Genomic DNA, 22294 nt, shown 5'->3' with positions numbered 1-22294 from the left:
TGGGGCTGGGCTGTGTTGTGCTTTAGGGAGGAGGGGACACCCTCCAGAGTGGGAGCCAGTGAGGGCTGGGCTGTAGCCCACCTCGCACCCCTGCCTGATGGCCCCATATATTTAATTACACCAGTCTGAACAAAGCCTGTGCTTGCTCCAAGGGTGGCATCTGTCTCCCTCGCTTTCCCAGAACACTGCAGAATCACCAAGCTTAGGAGCTGTAAGGACATTCTGAACCTATGGGTGCAGTGTCCTTCCCAGTGAGCTGATGGACCTGGGTGGAGGGGGGGCAGTGATTAGTGCCCTACAGTGCTGGGGTCAGAATCAGTCCAGGCCCTTCTGTTTGGGCGTCAGTGTTAGCAGCAAACTTTACTCCCCCTTGGGAGAGTGGATTGAGAGCCAGCTCACCCTACCCACCCCTGCAGAGACGGCCAGGTGCTGGGCCTGTGTTGAGCCACCCTAGCTGGGCCTCGCTACACTGTGTCCCCACGGATCTTTCTGGCTGGGGAAGGGATGCCAAAGCCCTGCTGGTTGTTGGGGGCTAGCCTGGTGCCCGAGCCGGACCAGGGGGTCAATACTGGAGGGAACCGATGTGGTATGTCCACAGCTCAAGGTTTGTGCTGGAGGGTGCCGGAGGGCTAGGATCAGTGCTCCGGTCTCCGCTCCAGGAGGTCCGCAGGTGGAGTAGCTGTAGGAGTGCAGCCCACAGTGGGCCACCAGGCTCTCCTGCCTGGCACTGCCTTGTCCCCTGAGACCCGCTCTCCTGCTCCCTGTGCGGGGTTCCCTCCAGGGGCCCGAGGAGCCGTGTGCGGCGCTCCGTGCGGCCACTAGAAGGCGCTGCCGCCCCGCGTTTGCTCCGCTGGAGTCTGGCGCCAGAGCCCGCCCCGCTCTGCCACCACCGGAGTCCGCAGCTCAAGCCCAGCTGTTTTTGTTCTTTCTCCACGAGGGGCACCCCGCCCCTCTCCCGGGGTTTTAGAGAGGAAGATTGAAATGAAAGGGAGTCTGCGTGGCGATTGTGGGCGGTCATTTCCTTCCTCCACCCGGTGTAAACTGGCTTTGATGAGGTCCTTTGAATAAAGGTGGATGAAACAGAAGCTGGATGGTTGCATCCGGATGGAGAAGACATCAGGGCTTCCTGAGGGACCCGTGGGGGTGGGCGAGGGGGAGTGTCTGCGCATCCCACAGCCCAAGCCTCTGGCTTGCTCTTGTTCCTGCCAAAGGGCCCCCAGCGGGGCCCTGCCCACAGCCTCCCTGCTTCCCGGGTGCATCCACCCAGCACGTGTGGGTCCTCCAGGAGAAGCGAGGCGGCCTGCCTCTTAAATAGGGGCCCCTGTGGCTAGAGCTGTGTGAAGGCAGAGCCGCCCCTGACGCCCACCAGGTGCTCCTGCAGAGACAGAGCCTCAGGTCCCCTGGCATGAGGTGGGAAGCTGGGGCAGTGGCGGAGAGGCAAGCTTGGTGGGTAGAGGTGCAGTGCCCCCCTCCTGGTGGGCAGTCACTGTGGCCGTGTTGCTTGACGCCAGGTGTGGGGCTTCTTACTGTTGGCAGCACAGTGCACTCAACCCTGTTGTAGGTGCCTGTTTGGACACAAAGCCAGATGTTCACTTAATGTGCTTTAATTAAAGCCATTTGTTTTATTTCTTGGGGTGATTACTTTTAAGCAGTTCCAAGAAAGTGATCCTTCTGCTGGTGGGACCGAGTGTCAGGGAGGCCTGCTCTGGAAGGGCCAGCCTGGGAGCACACTTTTACTCTCTGGCCTCCTTCCTCTTCTCCCTGGAGCTAACTACCCCTTCTACCCACGGCGAATCTGTACTGTGCCAGCCAGGGCAGGAGCACAGGGCTTGGAGCCCCAGGCCTGGGCTCAAGTGCTGTACGGGGCCTTTGGGAGCAGTGGGGCCCTGGGTATACTCCCTGGACCTCTTTCCCCTCCCCCGCGATCTCACCGTGGCTAGGAGATAAAATGGGGCAGCTTGGGGCCTGACCTGCAACAGCTGATGGGCTGATAAATGGCATCTTTTCCTCCTGGTACCTGAGTAGGTGTGTTGGGAGGGGGGACTCGCTGCTCATCATCTGAGAAAGCACAGTGCTTACTGATTCATTTGGACGGCAGGGGAGCTGGCTTGCAGAACTGTGTTCTGCCCAGGTTGGCTTCATGATGTGTTCGTCTTTTGGGGCTGCTCTGACAAACTGCCACAGACCGGTTGGCTTGTGAACAACAGGTATTTCTCCCAGCTGTGGAGGCTGGAGGTCCAAGACTAGGGTGCCAGCAAAGGCTCTTTCCTGGGTTGTGGACTGCCACTTTCCTGCTGTGCACTCACTTGGGGTCTTCTAGAAGGGCTCTAATCCCATTCATGAGGGCTCTACCCTCGTGACCTAGTCACTTCCTGTAGGCCTCACCTCCAAATACCCTCACATTGGGCATTAGGATTTCAGCATCTGGATTTGGGTGGGGTGGTGGGGGTGGGGAGGAGATAAACATTTAGACTGTAACACAGAGAGTCCTCTTGTTCTTTTGAGTGTTCCTGAGTTCCCCAGACTACAATGTTCTCTCTTCTGAGCCTCCCCTCCAACTCCCCAACCCCTCTGGCCTCATTCGGTACTCAGCTATGCCCATGCTTTCTCTTTTCTGCAAAGAGGATGAAGCCCCAGTCTTCATCTCTCCCTTCCCCAGTGTGGCGAGCATGTCTGCTTTGGTCAGAGGCTCAGCAAACGCCTGCTTGATTTGGCCTGCTTTTTGGAGTGTGTGCTGTTGTTTCCATTAGAATGGTGAAGCTGGGGTCTGTGCTTTATAGTCTGTGTGGGCTGCATGGATGATCCTGCTGTGCCTTCTGGGGAGTGGAGCCCTCTCTCTGAAACGTCCTTTCTAGAAGGTCCAATTCTAGAAATTTTTAGAAGATTCCAATTCAAACTTGTTGATAATAAACTGAGCATTTTTTAGGTTTGTCTCTTCTTAGTGGTGTTCGATTTGTTTTCTTGGTCTGATCGCACACAGTCATTATTCATAAAGTTTCTCAGAATTCTGTCAGGTATAAACTGTAAATGATTTTTAAAAGCCAGGCTACTGGGGAGACCCACATATCCCTAGGGCGTGCTCAAATCCCTCGTTCCCACCCATCCCTCTTTGCAGGGTCCTGGGCCTTACCCACTGTGGCTTGTACATCATTGAGTGTTGTGAGGGGCCTTGCTCTTGCCAGATCATCATGGCCGTCCTGGATGCAGGTTCTGGGAAACCTGCCCCCGATGGTCAGGTTCCTTGAGTCCTGGTCAGTGTGGGAGTCTGAGGGGCTTCATGGGCTTTGGCAGACGCACAAGTGGATTAGTCATTGTTTGAAAAGCCTGCACAAGGTGAGGCGTAATGCAGGCTCTGTTCAGGGGGTCCCAGGCCACTTGCTGTGGGGCGGGGGCAGGAAGACCCAGGGCAGGGGATTCTAGGTGTCCCTGAGCCCAGCTTTGTGAGGGTGGCGGTTCTGTCAGTCGGGGAGCTTTGGAGAGGTGCATGCATTGTAAATTGGTAGGGTGGGACCCTCCCAATCTTTTAGAGTGGGGAACTGAGGCAGCTGGGGCAACAGACTGGCCTTGCCTCCTGTACCTGGAGGGAGAGTCGTGACCAGAAGGAGAGGGTGCCATCTGGCTGAGTGAGTGCTTGGCTCTCTGGCTGGTTGGCAGCAGTCAGATAGAGCCTGGGCAGTCAGGACTCCAGAAGAGTTGGAGGGAGCCCCAGAGCCCATGCTGGCTGGGCTGTGTCAGGGAGGGGCTGCTTCTCCCAGCACTCTGCCTTACTGCACTGCTTGGACTTTTGGTATGCTGCCTGCCATTTATGCCCCTGGGACTTTGCTCATGACTTCCTATCCTGGAGTACCCATCCCTCCCTTCTGGGCTTCACATTTTACTCTTCAAGATTACGTTCCAGATGCCGACTGTGGGGGAAGGGAAGAAGCCATCCCTGACCGCATCCCTACCCATCTCTGGGTTTGCCCTTCTCCTCTGAGCTCTGGCTGTACTGAAACTGGGCCCTCTGCCAGCTCCTGGAAGGCCAGGCTGTGTCGTCTTCCATTCTGTGTTTCCAGGATATAGTATAGCCCAGGGCCCTGGGTAGAATAAGACTGCATCAGTTTGTTGAGCTGGAGAAGGTGTTTGCCAGCTCAAGCCAGCATAAGTGGGCTGTACAGTGTATTTGCCCCCTTGGGATGCTTCTCCTGGGGCCTTTGGGAAGTGAGCAGGCCTCCAGGCATCCATGTTCCTCTCCCGTCATCCTGTCAGTATGCTCTGACACATGTGGGATGTGGCTGGCCAACACAGTGAGTCCTTGGCCACCGATGGAGGTCTCTTGATTTAAAGAAGACTTCCTTGTGCCTCTGCCCTGGGCTTGGAGTGTGGAGTCACACAAGCCCTCTCAGACGCTTATATTGACCTTGCTGTTGGTGATAGTAGCTATTGCTACCATGTAAGTGACAGGCACCATGCTACATTGTACCCTCACTCTCTGAATCCTCAGAGCCACTAGCCCTGTGAGGGTGCATGTATTCGCCCCTGGGAAGAGGCTTCATGGATGAGGCTCCTGAGCCCAGACTCCATTTAGTAGCTTGCTCTAAAAGTGGCTGAGCAGTCTTTCAACTCCTAAGCACTCTGCCTTCATGCCTATGAGATCTGGCTCATTCTAGCCTCTCCACGCGGGGAGTGCTCTGTGAGCACTGGGACCATAAAGGGCATGGTACCCCTGGGCCTGCTGCTCACTGGGGCCTCACACGCATATTCTCTTCTCCTTGTCAGCAGCTCAAGGGCCGGATAGGTGGCCTGTGAAGAGTGAGGGAACCTCAAAGCCTGTGTGGGGCAGATCCCACTCCTCTTCCAGGTTGTGCCCCATAGAACCAGCTGAGAGCCTCTATTAGTGTATGGGTGTCTCAGGACCCTGCTGTTTGGAACCCCGCCTCCTGAGTTTGGTGGCGAGACAGAGGAGGTCAGCCTCAGAGAGAAATGGAAAGGTTGTGTAGTCCTGACCCTTCCTCTTACCTGTGAGGAGATGGCAGTCCAGAGAGGCCAAGCGACTTGCTCAAGGCCCCTCTGCTAGGCTGGCAGATGAAGGGTCTGGGAGCCAGGTCTCCCGCCTCTCTGCCATCTCCCTGCCTGCTTTCCCTTTGCCGGGGTTTCTGCAGTGGGTTCTGGATTGTGCTGGTTTCTGTGTGCTTGTTTGAATTCGTTTTTTGTTCTACTCCTCCCCGACGTGGGACTGCTTTGCACTTGCCTGTGTTTTGTTTACCCTGAATGGCTGTGCTTCATGCCCAGCGGAAGGGAGCCACAGTGGAGCCCCCCCCACCTCCCCGCCATTGAGGGGGGCTGGCCTCATCCGGGTGCAGGCCCCAGGGCCCAGGGCCCAGGGCAGGGGCAGGAGGAATTCCACTGCTGTCTCCTGCCTGGGTCTGCGCCCCATCCGCTGCCCTCTGGCAGTGTTGATCAAGAGGATCTTTGGGTGTCGGAGAGTGGGCACTCTGTCATGTGAGCTGAGCTACCCCTCCCAACGCATACACACACAGTAGGTCCTCAGGATACTGCATTTTCTGCTGCTTTGCGGTCCAGCTTACTTTTAAGGGGCCGCTCTCTCTGAAGACCTGTTGCCCTTATGGGTTTTCTGATGGCTCTGCGATCCCCAGCTCTGTGTGCAGAGCTGGCGAAGCTGCCAGATGTGGGGGGGCCCTCAAGGGTACAGTCTGTGTCTGACTGTCCCCCGCCCTGCAGCCTAGTGTGGGGCTGGCATGTGTCTCCTGAGGGAGTATGGTGCTGACTCCTGATGGGTCTGGGTCAGGCTGCAGCTCTGTCTAATCCTGCCTGGAGTCAGTGGGTAGTTGTTGGCCTTCTCTGAACTCCTTCCCAATCTGCTGAAGAGACAGAGGAGTATCACCCCCCTCGAAACCTTGTCATGGGGATGAAATTAAACGGATTAATGTTTCTAAAAGTCCTGTTTGTGCCCAGCACATGCTAGATGTCTGCTCTGGATCTTGGCCATGGCTGCCCTGTTCCCCATAAATACTGTCCAGATCTAGCAGCCAGACCCTTCCCGGTTCCCCCGTGCCGTCTCAGCGGCCTGCCCTGCTGGTCTGCACCCGCTCCTCCGGTGTCACAGGCCAGATCCTGCTACAGGCAGCCATGCTCGGGTTGTCTGTATGGATGCTCAGGCTTGTCTTATAAAAGGGCGAGTTTGGCTCAGAGATCCCCTGGCCTCCGTAGTTTATTAGATCCTGTGTACATGCCCGGTGGGGTTAGGCCGTGTCGTCCTCAGTTTCCTCCTAGTGGAAAAGGAACAAAATTCCAGCTCAAGAGAGTGAGTCCTGGAGAGGAGGGAATGACTTGGAAATAACCGCATTCGGAAAGCAGATCTGTGCCCTCTGGTCGTTCTTTTGGCTGCTGACTGCCTGCTTTAAGGTAAATGTAACCTGTGGTCAGAGGAGTGAAGTTTAACCCAGATAAGCTCAAAGTAACCTTTGGTCCTGGGTCCCTGGGGAGGGTGTCAGGGCCCTGGCGAACTGGCTTGCCTCAGTCAGCCACTGCGGACGTCTTTGTCATAGCCAGCATCTCAGGTCCGTGATGGCCCACTCGGGGTCTGGCTGTGCCTGCAGAGGGGATGCTGATGGCCGGGATCGGTGACTGCCCTCTGGGAACAGAGCCACAGAGTGCCCAGCCTCAGGGTCCTCAGGGTCCCCTGGTCACCGTGCAGTCTCCCACGGAATCTGCACGATGTGAGCTGATGGCAGGCGCCACTGGGACTTGGCTGACATCATCATTTCTAAGTGTCCCAGTTTAAAACTTAACTTAGCCGGAGACTCCCTTCCTCAGTGCAGAGCAAACAGCTGAAGAGTTAATTGAGGTTAGTGAGTGTATTTGCTGAGGACATTCAGATGTTTATGGAGGTTGATTCAATTCGCTTGTCTGTTCCTCAGACTCACGGAGTGGCTTTTGCTTTGATCAGAAACGGGCACAACTTGTGATGTATGAATCTGTCTTGCTCTGGGGGCTGCTGGCCTGGGAGAGCGAAGGCGACGTGAGAACATTCCTCGTTCCTTAAAGCAGACGTGCAGAAGCCCTGTCTCGGGTAGCTGGCCCTGGGGAATGACATAAGTCCCCGCTGCTTAACCTCTTGGTTTCTGGAGCCACTGACCCCTGAGCCCTTTCCTGTGACATGTGCAGCATCTGGAATGGACTTACAGAAATCTCTGAGGGGTTGGTTCTAGCGTGGAAGTATGGGAGGGGATTCTCACTGCCCCAGGAGAGCCTCCCTTGGGAGCAGGGAGTGGAGCGCTGGAGAGCCTGTCCACACCTGCTTCTGGGAGAGCGGAAAACCGGGTGTCCAAAGCTAAGTACCGTGTTCCTTGGAGCCTCGCCTACCGCGGACATACATGGGGTGCAGCCAGGGCATTTGGTCATATGTCTTCTGTGAGACCCACCCATGGGGATGTAGTGTGAGGACGTTTTCCCATCTTTCTGCCTCGATTTGTGCTTATGGCTTGTACGGTTGTGTTGTCGATTTATTATCTGATTTCTTTGTAAGCTGTCCTGGGAGTTTCTGATTTTTTCACACTCTACATAAGCCACAGAGAACATCTGTGTGTGTATCAGTGTGTGTGTCTGTTTTCCTTCTTTTTCATCTTTCCCTGAACTCTTCCTTAAGTCTTCACAAGGAACATGTCACAGTTGCAAGTGGTCTGATGCCCATAAATTAGATCTGAAAATCAGGACCCAGCAGTAGCACTCCTTGGGTGCCCACTCTCTTGGCTTTCTATTATACAGAGTTTTTCAGCTAATTTGCATTGTACAACCCAGCTTTGTCTCCTCTTAGTATTCTATTTTTTTTTTTTTTTAGTATTTTATTTCTTTATTTTTAAGGTGTTTATTTATTTATTTGAAAGAGAGAGAGAACATGAGCATGGGGTAGGGACAGAGGGAGAGGGAAAAGCAGATTCCCCACTGAGCAGGGAGCCTACCATGGGGCTCGATCCCAGGGCCTTAGGATCATGCATGACCTGAGCTGAAACCAAGAGTCAGACACTTAACAGACTGAGCCACCAGGGGGGTCCTTTAAACAGTCATTAAAATATAAAATAAATTATATATATATATATATATAAAATTTTGATACTTCTTTTCACTTAATCTATGGTTTTGAGGTATATCCAAGTTGATACATGGGGGTCTTGTTTGCTCACTTTGCTGCTGTGCAGGATTTCCTGATGGGCAGACCTGTTTATCCATTTTTCCACTAGAGCTGGCTGTGTGGAACCCTTTTTGTCTCCCAAACATCGCTGCCATGAGCGTCAGGCGTGTGTCTGCACGCACATGTGTGCTGAGTTCCTCCCGAGCGCACACCCAGACAGGCATTTACTGGCCCCGGAGTCTGTGTGTCTCCCTGAGGTGCCGGAAGTCTTGTCTGTGCGGTGCTCCTGCTGCCCGCTCCCTCTCCTCCCAAACACTTGGTATGCAGGCTCCCTTTTCTTGAGGTGGGTCCTCCTTCCTTGGTGTCAGGAGATAGAAACCTGAGGGCCACCTGGAGAATAGGATAGGAGGGAAACTTCCAGGACAGACCTGAGTGTTCCTTTGTGCCCCCCAAGCTTTCTGGCCATGTGGAGACTTGGATCAGTCTCCCCGACGTTTCAGAACCTCAGTAGCTGAGAGCAGAGAGGAGGGTGCCTCCAGCTAGAGGTGGACTGGTCTTTCCCTGAGTTCTGCCTCCACTGCCACAGAGCTGTCTGAGAGGGCAGATGGCCTGGCTTTGGGGTGGCGACTTGCCCTGTAACCTGGGGAGAGCCTTTTCCCCTCACTAGGCCTCAGGTTCCCTGTCTGAAAGGGCAGGGTTGGCTCATGGACCGTGTGAGTTCTTGGCTCCACATGTATCGTTTGTCCACTTGTACTTTTACAATGAGCAAACCCCATGTTCTTAGCCATGGGCCGCTAGGCCTGAGCCTTGAGCCCCTGTTGGGTCTGAGTGGGGGCCGGTGGGCTGCCTATCAGGGTGCTCCCTGGTGACCGTTCTTTTCCCTGTGGTATGAATCCTCCTCCTCAGTGAAGTGGTCTGTGTTCTCATATAGTTTGAGGGAAGATCCTCGGATCCCAGGGGCTTAGGGGCAAAGTTGAGTAATGCCGACAGAGGGGAAGCAAAAGACTGCGTCTGGTCCTGTGGGACATGTAAGAAAGCCAGAACAAAGGATCACTGCTTTCTTTGCGGTGAGCATGTTTAAGGTCAATGTAGACTGAGCTACACTTACCGGTGTGTCTATCAGGTGCCAGCACTGCTTCAGGACATTGATATGTGCTGGGTGTATTGATGAACAAAAGAGGCAGAACAGATCAAGTATCCTGCCTTTTTGGAGCTTATGTTGTGGCAGGAAGAGGATTAAATGAGCAAATAACATTTGTTTGCTTTGTTGCCTGGGGCACCATGAAGTAGGGGCTCAAAAAGTCTAGGTTTCATTTCATCTCTTTGTTGTCCCATGATAAGCAAATGAGGAAGTAGTACAGTGTCCTAGGAGGTGAGTAAGTTACCAGTACATTAGCAGGGTAAGAGGCCTCAGGAGTATGGGAAAGTCGTGATAGCTAGTTGAGAGATGGGGACACTGTCACTAAGGATATGGATTTTGAGCAGAGGCCCAAGGAGTGGAGTTGGCCGTGCAGACCAGGGTGGGAGGTCGCCTGGCGTGTGCAGGGAGCAGCAAGACCTTGCAGGTGGTGGTGGGGGAATGGCTGGGGAGGCCCTCTGGAAGGACCGCAGACCCAGGCACGGCCCAGTGCCCACTGGTGATGGGAGGGGCTGCAACTGTGTTTTGAGGGGAGAAGGGCCACTCTGGCTGCTATGTGGAGGACAGAATGAAGGTGAGGCCCATTCAGAGGCCAGCATCCTGGCCCAGGAGAGAGGAAACTGTGGGGTGAGGAGGAAAGCTTTGGGACTGTCCAGGAGAAGTGCACTTATTGGGTCAGGAGCCCAATGAGGGCTTTCTACACTAGACTTCATTCATAACCAGATTTGTGGCCTCTGGAGGGCTGGAAACATGTCACCCCCCACCTCCCCCTAGGTAGTAGGGACTCTGCCCTCAGTGAGGGAATAACAGAAGAAGAAAGGTGGAGTGCGATAGTCCCCAGTGACTGGTAGGTTGCTCGCATTCTAGAATCAAAAAGGCCTGGGCTCAGATCTGGGCCTTGGCCATCCAGCAGGTCACCTTGGACAGGTCACATCCCCTTTATGAAGGGCAGAGTCATGACGAGGGTTGGATGAGCTCATGTTTGTCCACATGGCTTTCCCTATGGTGCCATGATGCCCAGGAGCTGGTGGCCAGCTTGGGGGGGGGGGTTGGGCTGTGTGGTGTCCTGACATGCCAGGGGGACTTGTGGCTTGAGGTTATGGGAGGGCCTGCTGGAGATGGGGCCCTGATGCCTGCCGGGGTGACCTTGACGGGGGGGCAGCCCTCAGGTTGCAGACACCTCCTGGCTGTTGGGGCTGTGCTTGGCTTTTTTTTTTTCTTTTTAAAGATTTTATTTATTTATTTGACAAAGAGACAGTGAGAGGGAACACAAGTCAAAGGAGTGGGAGAGGGAGAAGCAGGGAGCCTGACACGGGGCTCGATCCCATGATCCCGAGATCATGACCTGAGCCAAAGGCAGATGCTTAATGACTTAGCCATCCAGGCAGCCCTGTGATTGGCATTTTAAACACATCATCTCACCCTCTCCCCACCCCAGAAGAGGTGATGAACACGAACAGTGTCTCCCAAGTGAGGTCATTTGACTGTTTCCTTCACGGTTTTTGCCCAAATCCCATAACTGCCTGCAGCATTACCTACTTAATAGGTATTTTTACTGACTCTTCCTCTTCTTTAAATCATTTCCTTAGCCACTCCTTAGGTATGGTCTGCAAAATCATAGTGCTGAAGTATTTTTGCTAATTTTCTCATATTTTGCATATCAGAATCAGTTCATAAGTATTAGAGTGGTTGGTCTGTGTGCCTCTTAGAATTTTCTTTTGTAACCTGATCTCTTTACCTCCCCTACCCATCCCCCTCCGCCCTGCTATGGGTGTGTGCGACATCTTGAGGAGCACTGGACAAGGGGTTTCATGGAACCTAGGAGAGCCGGGAAATGGTGAAGGCTGTCCTGTGTCCTGGAGTCTGACTGGTCTGAGCTCAGAGGGTCCCATGGGTCCCTGCTTGGGCTCCAGCCATGTCCCAGTCCCAGCCCCAGTCCCAGCGAGCCCGCAGGGGAGCGGGCCTCTCTGTGAGGCGAGGGAGTAGGGAGCAGAGGGGGTAGGGAGCTTGGGGCAGGCCCCTCCCATGGGGGGGCACTTCCTGTCTTCCACCTTGAAGCCAGAACCAGTTAAGTGCATCCCTCTGGGTGTCACTCCTGGTAAAACTGCTGTGTTCTTTGGGAGGTCATAGGTCGTGGGAGATTATAACATATCAGGGAACCTGGTCAGGAAGGACCCGACTGATCTACAGTCAGCAGACTTCTGGGAGAGGAGAGAGACCAGACCGCTGCTCCTGAGGTTTCCAGGACAGTCCTGCTGCTGCTGTTCTCTCTTGGGCCTTTCTCCCATCCTTCCGCCACTTTCCTATTGTGTCATGCCTTCTCTTTATCTTCTGAGGTGGAAAACATTATTTGTAGACAATGGGCTTGTCCTGTCAAGAAATTTAACATTACATGTAAAAAGCCCAACCTCATCATTTGTAAAAGAGGCGAGTTAAGGAATGATTGTGACTGCTATGTAAGGGTTGTCTCAAAGAGCTCACTCAGTGTGTTCTTCAGTGAGTGCCTGACAAGGTGGGGAGAAGGTGGGGAGTGGCTGAGCACTCAGAACGAGCACTCAGGGTTGAGGAGAGGGAGCTGGGACCCAGAGAACAGGGGTGAATGGCATGGGAAATGGGCCATGGGGCCATGAAGTTGGCTGCACCGTGCTGTAGAAATTATGGCTTTCTGCTTTTGGAGCCCCTCAGCTGTGGCAAGCATATATGGAAGGCCAGGAAGCCTGATGTCACCATTAGCTGGTCATGAACACTTCCAGATTCCAGAAGAAAGCACTGACTTTTTTTTCTCCCCTTCCATTTTTCTTTTGGAGTCACCTTATGGTTCATTTCCAGTCAACCTTGGAGGAGCATCTGGGCCACTCCCTCCATCTCTCTCCACTCCTCTCCATGTGTTCCTCTTTTCTCAGACCCTTCTTTGCCTTCCAAGGACATGGCTCTGTCCCAGTGGTTTGCTGTATAGTTCCTTGGGGTCATCCTGGAAATCCCCTGGGAGGTCCCGGGGGTTTGAGGGCCTACAGAGCAGAGCACCTACAAGACACACCAGCCTTTTTGTTACTTTTGTCATGTGCACAGCCTCTCCACGTTGCCGTGCTAGTCAGGTCTTCATCTTTCCACCTGCTGGAGGTGGGGAGGACAACACGGGGTGAGGGGTGAGAAATGTTGGTGCCGCCACACCGGGCACACAGGCCTCTGTGTCCAGTTCCTCAGCCTGGGTTCTGTTCTCCTCCCGTCGTGGTGGCCTGTTCTAACTTGGGGCCTGTGTTTGATTCCTCTGTCGGGGGCTGCTAGTCAACAGAGAATTAAGGTTTGAAAGGAGTTAGGGTATACCTTTGCCATTTATTCTCTCTCCATTATAGGCAAGAAAATAAAATGTGGGGAGAACATAAGTGGGGAGAGAGGGTGGAGCTGGAGAGAATGATCTGGGTCACGTGCGAGATTGTATGCTCCTCTCCCCTCCACCCCCACAGACCCTCCAGCTGCTCCTCAGGTGAAGGGGTTCTGGACCTTTTGCCACTGTGGTCTTCTCCTTTGGCCGTGCTGTGCAAGTTTGCCCATAGCCTTCCTGCAGTGATGTCCAGAGCTGAGCCCAGCCAGGACCCTGAGGCCATCTGACTGGCCCTGAGTCCAGCGGGACACTTCTTTGTATGTCTGAAGGCCAGTAGAATCACTTGGGGGTGGTTTCTGAAAGAAGATTTCTGAACCCGCCTGCAAACTGACTCATGATGTCTAGAGCAAGGACCTAGGAGTCTGCATTTTTGTAGGACTCCCCAGCGACAGCCTTTGCGCTCTGGAGTTGGAGCCCAACTCCCCTCCTGACAGTGTAGCTGCAGCTTAGTGGTCCACGTGGTTCGGCCCTTAGTCACCTTCTGTGCGGGGGGCCTTTTCCAGAGCTACTGGGCCTGTTTGACATGTCCTCCCTACCCTGGGCACATCAAGGGGTGGGAGAAATGGAATCTGCTGAAATGTTGGGCATCTTATAGGAGTCCCAGAACATTAACTGCAGACCTGGTTTTCTGGAAACTTCTGATAGTGCAGTAAGTGTGAGGTGGAGAGGAGGGTGGGGAGGGAACCAGACAAGATGTTTTGTAGCAGCTGGATTCCTTGTAGTATAGTGTAGTAAAGAACGGCTTTATCTCTTGGGCTGTTAGTAAAGTGGGTCATGAGCATGGATGTTGGGAAATTCTTTGGAAATCAGATGGACAAGCCTCCTTTTTCCTCTTCAGCTGTTTGTGTTTTTGCTTGGCAAGATTAAATTACACCTAGGACATCTTGTAGAACTGATGAAAGTCACATTAGGGAGGGATGGAAACAGGGCACCTGCAGCCTGGTGAACACTGGTGCTGGTTGGTGGTGGCTTGAGTCTGGATGGGGCTGAGAATCTTCCCACCCAGTGCTCCAGGCAGTCCCTTGGGGCAGGTGGACACCAGCCCCTGTCACCTCTTTCTTGGCTGCCAAGTCACCGTGTGACCTGCTTCCCCACAGGGCGTGCCAAGTGATCAAGGAGTTTTCTCCACCAAGTTGAGTTAAGGTTTGGCATTGCTTTATGTCCTCAGTGAATGCTGAGGGGAGCTGGGGCCTGGCTCTTCAGGCCTGTCTGTGCCGGTGAGCCCAGGGCCAGGTGGCAAAGACGTCTACCCCTGCCCGGCCCCAGACTCTGCCGTTCTGATTGGTGTGGTCTCCTCATATTGGAAGTGTCTAGAATGTGCTGCCTGGTGGATGTGGGGAAAGCTTCCCCTCTCCCCGCATCCCCACTTTGTCCTTTTCAAAAGAGGTGGGGCTTTCCAGAGTCTCTTGTACATACTGCTCTCTCAATTACACGTTTTATTTGAACTGAAAGGTACGGCTTGAGAACACCTTCGCCTGGAACAACCTCAGTCATTACTGAAGTGCTTCTAGAAGTCACTTGACAGAATTAATTAAAAATAAAAGGAAGAAATTTAACCCAGATTTAGTCATCATTCCTAGAGTTTTGATTTCATAATTACAAGTGTAGAATATTGATATAAGTGAGGCTTTAAAGATCACTAATGAAAGGAAGATAGTAAGTGGCCACAAATATGTAATTAGAGGCTGATGAGAAACAACGGCTTGATGATACGAACGTGGATTCTCCTCGATGGTTGGGATACCATTTCCAATGACACCGTCTGACATAAATTCACAAGGAGCTGTATCGAGCATCTGAAATGGAGGACGAGGATGATATGTTCCAGAAACCGGCTCTAGATGTCTCAGCTCGGGTTGATAAAGGCACTAATGGGGCGCATGCATGCGCAACGTTCCAAAAGATACCATTTTGTAAGCTGGATATGGGAAAAATAGTCCTTTAATAGGATTTTAATATTAAGTATTTATATATAAATACATTTATGAAAGTTTCAGATGGTGATTTGATTTTTTAATCCAAGTCCCCCCAAATTGTATAGTCAAGTTGGTGCAGACCCAGCCATTGTCTTAGATCTTCTCATTAGCCAGTTGCCTTCCACAGGAGAGTTACTTTATATCCCTCCTGGTTTTCCAGGTTATGTGGTTATTCTTCCTGAAGCCCCTGAGGGTGGGATTTGAAAGTGGGGGGGAGTGGTGGGAGGGGTGACCTCTTCTCTGCCTTCCCCCCACCCTTTTTACCTTCCATCTCTCTCTTGCCTCACTGCTCCCTGCTGGGGACCGGGGACCAGACCCCAGGCTGGGGGCTTCCTAGTGTGCCCGACTCTGACCCTGCCCTTGGAAGGTCACGGTTTGCAAACTGGTTTTAGACATTGGGAGGCCTGGGTGTTTTGATTCATACTTGCAGTGTCTGTGGTTTGTTTCTTGCTATCGGTCCATGGAACATATTAATTTATCTTTAAGTAGATTTATTAAATGAAATATTCATGGGAGCGGGTGCTTCAGTGGGCAGCATTTGGAACAGTGTGCTGAGTACAGTTTGTCCTCCTAAGTCTATTAATGCTGATAGGATGTCATTGTCTCCTGTGAAGCTGCGGGGTGAGCTGGGGGCCCAGGCAGGGGACAGAGCTGGCCGCTGGAAGCCGTCTCCCTCAGCTCGGCTCCGGCAGGCTCTGTTCTGAACAGTCCATGTGTGTGTGTGTGTGTGTGTGTGTGTACGTGTGTACGTATCCATTCTCTGTCTTCCTTTTTAATGAATATAGCAGCTTCCATTTCTGAGAGAGCCCTCTTGTCAGCTTCCAGATTCTTGTCTAATTCCTGCTTGCAGCCATGGCTTGGAGGTGTAATGAGGCTCAGAGGGAGACGCTGGCTTATGGGTGAAGACTGATCTGCGAGGAGAAGCCATTCGGGGGACTGAGGATAGGGGCGGGGGACAGAATGCTAATACTCAAGAATAAGCGCAGCATCACAGCCCCCGAACTGGGCGCTTTCTCTCCTGGTCCCCGGTGGTCCTAAAAGCCACCATTGGAGGCGAATGTTACCATTTCTGTATTTGAGGCTCAGGTTGGTTTAGTAACTTCATTACTAATTTAGTAAGTTCATTTAGTTCCACAGACCTGTGGAGGCCTGTCCCATGGCCAGGGGCTGGGCACGGGGCACAGAGCCGCCATAGCATCGGGCCTTGGTGAAGGCCCCATCTAGCAGATCCAGAAACAGGAGGAGCTGGACGGGGAAGCAGAGCCTCCCTCTGTGTACTGGAGGGTGCCGAGGAGGGTGTGATGAATTGTGGGAGGCTGAGTCCAAGGCCATCCGAGCCAGGCTGGGAGACTGGATAGGAGTTTACCAGACATGTGGGGGCTGGGAGGGGTTCCCCATGGTACAAAGAGCAGGTCCAAACATACAAGGATCTAGGACAGGGTGGGGATGATGGCCTGGTTCAGTTCTGCTCAATCGCCAGAGGAGGGAGGGTGCCGGATGCCCGAAGCCTTGCTGGGGAGTTTGGACTGTGACTGATGGCAGTGAGCCATTGGAGGTTTTGAAGCCAAGGAGAGGGAGAAGGGAAGCTGGGTATTTGGACAGTTACTCGAGAGGCACCGCAGAGGCTGGTTTGGAGGGGACAGGGAGGAGGTGGGAAGCCTAGGGCTTGGGGTGCTCAGGCAGCCAGGAAGTCACCGGGGGGAGGTGAGGGGAGCATGGGGGGCGTAGGAGGTAAAAGGCATAATTTGGCATCTGTATTGAGGAATACCAGAACTGGTTGAGAAGTCATGAAAAAGAAAACATCAAAGAAAGGAATCAGGAAAAGGATAAAGGAAAGTAGCTCATTAGAGAAATGTGAATGCATTTGAAAAAGACAAAGAGTTATAAGAACAAGGACCCTAACACAATAGAAAAGTTTCTCCAAGTATAGTGGTGTTTCTGAAATCTAAGCAGATGGAAAGAGAAAAGCAAACACTTAAGTGAGGGAAGACAAAAATAGGTTGCTGCCAAAAGCAGAACCTAAAGTCGGGAGAAGCGGACGGGGCAGTGGGCCCCCACTGCGGGGCCGGGAGAGGTGGTTCTTCTGGGGACCTGATGGCTGAAGGCTCTGGGGGCGCAGTCTGAGCAGGAGATGTGCTGAAACAGACAAGGAAAGGACAGAGGTAGATGGGAGGCTGGCTCCTACCTGCTTGAGGACCTTGGGGCCCTGCCCATACTGGGCTTTCCTCCAGCTGGCAGAGCCCCTGTGACCAGGTGAGCAAGCCAGTCAGGGGAGCCGCAGGGCCTCTCTCTTCACTCTTGCTGTCCTGGAGTCCGCATGGTGAGGGCTGAGCAGCACACAGCCTCCTCGCAGGCTAGTCCTGTCCTGTGAGCTGCGGGGAAGAAGGGAGGTCGGGGGGGTCATCAGCAGATCTCTTGTGAGGGCTGAGGTTGGAGGAGGATGAGCATCTAGCCTTCGGGCCTGGGCTGTATATATTGAGTGCCTCTGGTGTGTAGTGGAGTGTTTTAGGTGTTGGGGGTGGGGTGCACGGAGCAACAGAGAAAACTTGCAAGACCTACCGGAGCACAGTGCATGGAAATTTGGTAGCTGCACAGGGGATGAATTCAAAACTGGGAATAACATCAGACCAGGAAAACCAACTCTATATATAGAGTCCTGTTAGTCCTCTTACCTATTCTGTTTGCCGCTTATGCTGCTTGGGGTTGCTGTTAAGAAAGAGGATGTGTTTATACCTGAAAGAGCGCAGACTTGGAATCTAGAGACCAGGATTCAAGTTCTGGCCCTGCCGCTCAGTAGCTTTGTGACCTTGGAAAAGCATAACCTCTTTGAGCATCTGCTTTCTCACTTGTAATTGTGATAACTGATAATCATAATAGAGCTCTGCTAGGGACGGCTGGCTCACTGAAGTCCCGGGTTGTCATGGGCATGCATGTGTGGGAAAGCATTTCATACCATGTAGTGCTCTGTTCAGTAGCTGCCGACCTTTCTAGATCCAAAGTGCTTTGCTTTGCAGACTAACCAGTGCCTGGTTAGTCATCTAGCTCTCTCTCACAGCACCTCCAGAGTGTCTGGGGCCCTCAGGACATGCTGGCGGAATTAATGCGTGAGTCCACTGTGACACTCTGTGTTCCACGGCCATCTTCCAGGGGTCCTCTCCCTGTCCACAGTGGTGGACGGGAAGGTGGGGCATTGGACACATGGAGTGGCTGCTGGGAGTGGTGGGCAATGCCTGGCCAGCACCAGCCGCCCGGCCTGAATCTCAGTGCCAGACATTGGCACGTGGCTTTGGTTTCCATGTGGCCTGGCTTGGAGTTCAGAAGCAGAAAGCAGACTGGGGAGGGCTCCCATGCCTCTTCCACTGTGCGCACCCCCGACATGCATGGGGACACAGCTCTCACCCCTGGGGCTTTGTCCTTACAGGCAACCCTTAGCCGACTCCCTGTGGTTCCTCATTTCCATAGCTCTGGCCTGGGCCGTGCTACCCGTGGCCCTGGAGGGGTGTGTGCTGGGGGTCTCGCATGGATCTGCTCACTCCTGCGGTTTCCTCGTGTCCTGCTGCAGGTTGTCTTCCACGACGTGGGTGTGCTGACGGACAAGCTCTTCCCAGTGGTGGAGGCCATGCAGAAGCACTTCAGTGCTGGCTCGGGGACCTACTACAGTGACTCCATCTTCTTCCTCTCGGTCGCCATGCACCAGATTATGCCCAAAGGTAACCTGGATGCAGGCCTCAAGCCCTGGTTTCGGACTTCCTGTCTTTTCCCCTGGCTCCAAAGCGGCTGGTGCCCTGACTCAGGGAGAAGAGCTCCACTGCGACACGAGGGAGAGGGCCAGCCACAGTCCTTGTGTCACAGCTCTCTGTCCAAAGACTCAAGGACAGGGCCCTGGGGGGCACAGCTGCTGTGCCCCACTCATGAGGACAGTGGAACTTGTGCAGTGTGCTGTCCCCAGACTCAAGCAGGGCATCTGGGCTCCAGGCTTGACCCAGCTCCTGCACACACCCCAACCCCCAGGTCTCAGTTTGCTCATCTGTAAAGTGGCAGGTTAGGCTAGGGGAGTTTCCATTCAGATCTGTGATCCCATTCTCTAGTTTGTATCTGGACTTATCTGAATTTAAGATATCCAGTCTACATGTGAGAGGTGCAAATTAGAACTCAGAGTTTTCTTTCTTTTTTTTCTTTTTTAAAGATTTTTAAAATTTATTTGACACAGAGAGAGAGAGAGAGCACGAGAGAGAGAGCACGAGAGAGAGGGAATATAAGCAGGGAGAGTGGGAGAGGGAGAAGCAGGCTTCTGCTGAGCGGAGAGCCCCATGCGGGAGGGAGCTCAGTCCCAGGACCCTGATTATGACCTGAGCTGAAGGCAGACGCTTAACGACTGAGCTACCCAGCTGTGCCATAACTCAGAATTTTCTGAAACTTTGATGCACAACCAGAGGATTTTCTGGGCTTTGGTCCCTCTGGGGCAGAAGAGATTGATTGTCTGGTCCATGATAGGTCAGACTTGTGTGGAAATGCTGGCAAGTCTGTTTATCCTTGGATTAGAAACCTTGGAGGTTTCTTTTTAGTGGGGTGTCCCAAGCTGCTGGGTTCTCTTCCTCCTAGCCATCCTTGATTGATTCTGGAGGGCTGGATATTCCTCCCAGTATCAGGCCATGGTGAACCATGTCCTGAGCCTTTTAGGGGTGTGGAGGGGAGTTTGGGGGTCTTGGGGTAGCTGGGACCTGAACTGTGACTGTTGGGGTTTCCAATAGTCAGACCGGGCAGAACCTGATCCCCCAGGGGACAGCTAGGCCATTTGGAGGAGACCTGCTGCTCCAGCCCAGCAGACCAGAAGTAAAAGAGAGGTCAGGAGCCACCGGTGTTGGAAGGGGCCTGTAAGCCGGGAATTCAGGTTGAACTGGGTTCTCCTTGGCAGCATGGTGTCACTGGACGCCACAGGGAATTTTAGCCTGTGCACTGTGGCTGCGACTCTGTCTCTGCGAGGCAAGTCCCTGAACCACGGAGGCCTCTGAATAGTCTCTTGCTGGAAGGCCAGAGCTCAGGGAGATTTGCTGAGCAGGGTGGGGTCTGAAGGAGAGAGGGCGGCGCGGGAGAAGAGCTAGCATTTGTGCAGCTCTGTGAGTTCACCGATTCCTGCCCCCAGCGCTGTGCCATCATAGCTGGGAGACTGAGAGGTGGGCTTGGCCAGGGTCAGACAGCCCTTTAAGCGGCAGGGCTGGGATTTGGGCCCCAGTCAGGCTGAGTTGGAGGCCCGCTTCTCTAAACAGCAGCTGCTCTGTCCCCTCCAGTGTGCTGTGAGTGGTCCTTCTGGGTAGGACCAGTGCTAGCACCATGGGGAATGCAGATGGAAGGAGGGTATTCCCGCTGTCCTGGGTTCTAGCGGGAGACAGACACGGTGCTAGTCCCAGCCCTGCTGCCAACCACTTGTGTGCCTTTGCTGAGCCACTTAGCCTCTCCAGGCCTCAGTTTCCCGACCTACCAAATGAGAAGATAAAGGGTGCTGATCTAGTGAGCTATTTATTTGGCTTGTATTTGGAAGAGTCCCAGCCTACAGGAATCCCCCTGTGGGTTTTGGCGGTCCGGGGGAGCCAAAGGAAGAGGGGTTCTACCTTTATCCTACCCCTTGCTTCTACCCTGCGCCCCCCCCCCCCCCCCCCGCATCCAGCAGTCCTTCCTGATTACTGCATGGATGAAGCTTTGGAACAGGATTCTATGTGGTCGGAGGACTCCATGATTAAACTCATTTGAAACATCTTGATGAGAGGGGCCTTCAGGATCCAGCCAGTCTTGTCCTGCATGCATGATTAGTTCAGTGAAATGCTGTGAGGGAAGGACCCAGGAGGAGATCTGGGAGGAGCTGTCCCCGACTTCCCCTCACTCCCTCCCTTCCCTCCTTCCTCCCTCATCGGCTGGTAGGTCACTTCCCAGCATGGGCTAAACTCCAGGCCAGGTCATGCTTTGGGGCCCCCAGAGGGAGGGGAAACACAGCTTCCTGGGGCTGGTGAAGGCAGAGAAGCTGGCTGTGCCTCGCAGTGTGAGGGGGGACCAGGCAGATGACGAGAGTTAGGGAGCCCCCAGACTGCCGTCCCTCTGCTCTCTGCCCTGCCTTGAAGCCTGGTCTTGTCCCCGGGAGGGGTGGGCAGTGCCTGCTGGGATGACGCTGTGGCCAGAGCTTTGCTGTCTTTGCAGTAGATCAGATGCTGGTGTCCTTCCAAGTGCGGTTCATGCCCCTGAGGGGCCTGTGTCCTGTGGGGAAGGAGGGGAGGTGCCCAAACACTGAATCCTCTCTTGGGTTCTTCAGGCAAATGACAGTGTGTTGCGCCCAAAGTCCACTTCCTATGAAGAGAGTTCCCGAGAGTTACTAAAATCTGATGGCCATAACACGAAGCCAGCAGTCCCGGAGTTCCTGTGGGGTCTGGGTGTCTCTGCTGAGCAGTCTGGCCGCCACATAGCACTTGGCAGCCTGAGAAACTCCTACCGGCCAGGTCCTTTGGCACATCCTGTGAGGTTTGGAAGGATGCTTTGTTTTCATGCACGCTTCATGCTGCCTTGAGTCTGTCCTGGCTCTTTACTATTGCCTTTTTGGTATTCTTTTTTTTTTTAAATCTTAGAAATCAGTGTTTTGTGCTTTGTTGATGGTTTTGTTCTTGTACAATTGGTTCATTTTTGCTGTTTTAGTTATTTTGTTTCTTTCACAGAGTTCTTCTTCCTCTAGGAAAGTCAGAAGGGAGTGGGGTGGGTCACAAGTCCTTGGTCCCACCCAGGAAGGCTGGGTCAGAACAGCTTACATTCCACCGAGTTACATCTCAGGAGGTCCTGTCTTGCCCTGGACATCCCAGTTAGTTCTCTGTGTGCAAGCCTGTCCTCTCCATCCCCTCTTGGAGCAGTGGGCTCACCCTTCTGCACCTGAACCACCCTGAAGAGATGTTTACTTATTCTATCTTATTCTATTTTAAGACTTTACTTATTTGAGAGTGACAGAGCAAGTGTGAGCATAAGTGAGAGAAAGCACAGGCAGGCGCAGAGAGAGAGGGAGAAGCAGGTTCCCCACTGAGCAGAGAGCCTGATGTGGGACTCAATCGCAGGACCCTAGGATCATGACATGAGCTGAAGGCAGATGCTTAACTGACTGAGCCACCCAGGCCCCCTATTTACTTACTCTATTTTAAATGTAACCTTCTTAAAAGAATATCTGAAAACTACATAAGAATAGAAAAAGTTATCCTTCTACTACTACATAAACACGAACTCCTTCGTTACCTCCTAATATGTTCCCAGCATATAGCTTTTTAAAAACTTAGGTGAAGTAAGAGTTATGCCATATATTAAAACATTGTCCATCTTTCTGTGCATATCACAATATGAACTTGGACATTAAGCTCAAAGGATGAAAGAAATGGTGCAAGGAAAGCCATGTCATGACATTCTCAATTAATGTGACTCATCACCATTTTCTGTGTGGTCACAGTCTTGGAAAAATTTCTGAATGCTTCCATTGAGTAGATGAACCCCGGTTTACTTTATCATTTCCCTGTTCTCAGTTACCTGGCACTTTGTGGGTTTTTTGTTTTGTTTTGTTTTTTTGTTTTGCTTTACAGTCATAAATTATACTGTGATTAATATCCAAATACATAAAGATAATTTTCTCTAATTAGGATTATTTCCTT

At 52.9% G+C, this 22294-nt stretch overlaps 1 protein-coding gene across 2 annotated transcripts in view; it reads left to right on the top strand.

Annotated features, from left to right (window-relative positions):
• XXYLT1 (xyloside xylosyltransferase 1) overlaps positions 1–22294 on the top strand; it is a 156531-nt gene that overhangs the window by 9463 nt on the left and 124774 nt on the right. The window contains exons 1-2 of one of the 2 annotated variants that reach the window (XM_082698800.1): positions 16681–16880; positions 18190–18337. In XM_082698800.1, the coding sequence (XP_082554926.1) occupies positions 18247–18337 (91 nt within the window). In that variant the 5' untranslated portion in view covers positions 16681–16880; positions 18190–18246. Of the gene's footprint in view, positions 1–16680; positions 16881–18189; positions 18338–22294 lie in introns of those variants that run through there. The other variant, XM_082698799.1, reaches the window with a different exon arrangement.

The sequence above is a fragment of the Mustela nivalis genome (genome assembly GCF_964662115.1).
Source record: "Mustela nivalis genome assembly, chromosome: 1".
NCBI lineage: Eukaryota > Metazoa > Chordata > Mammalia > Carnivora > Mustelidae > Mustela > Mustela nivalis.
Note: the sequence above shows the minus strand (reverse complement) of the source record. Positions and strands in the feature narration are given on the sequence as shown.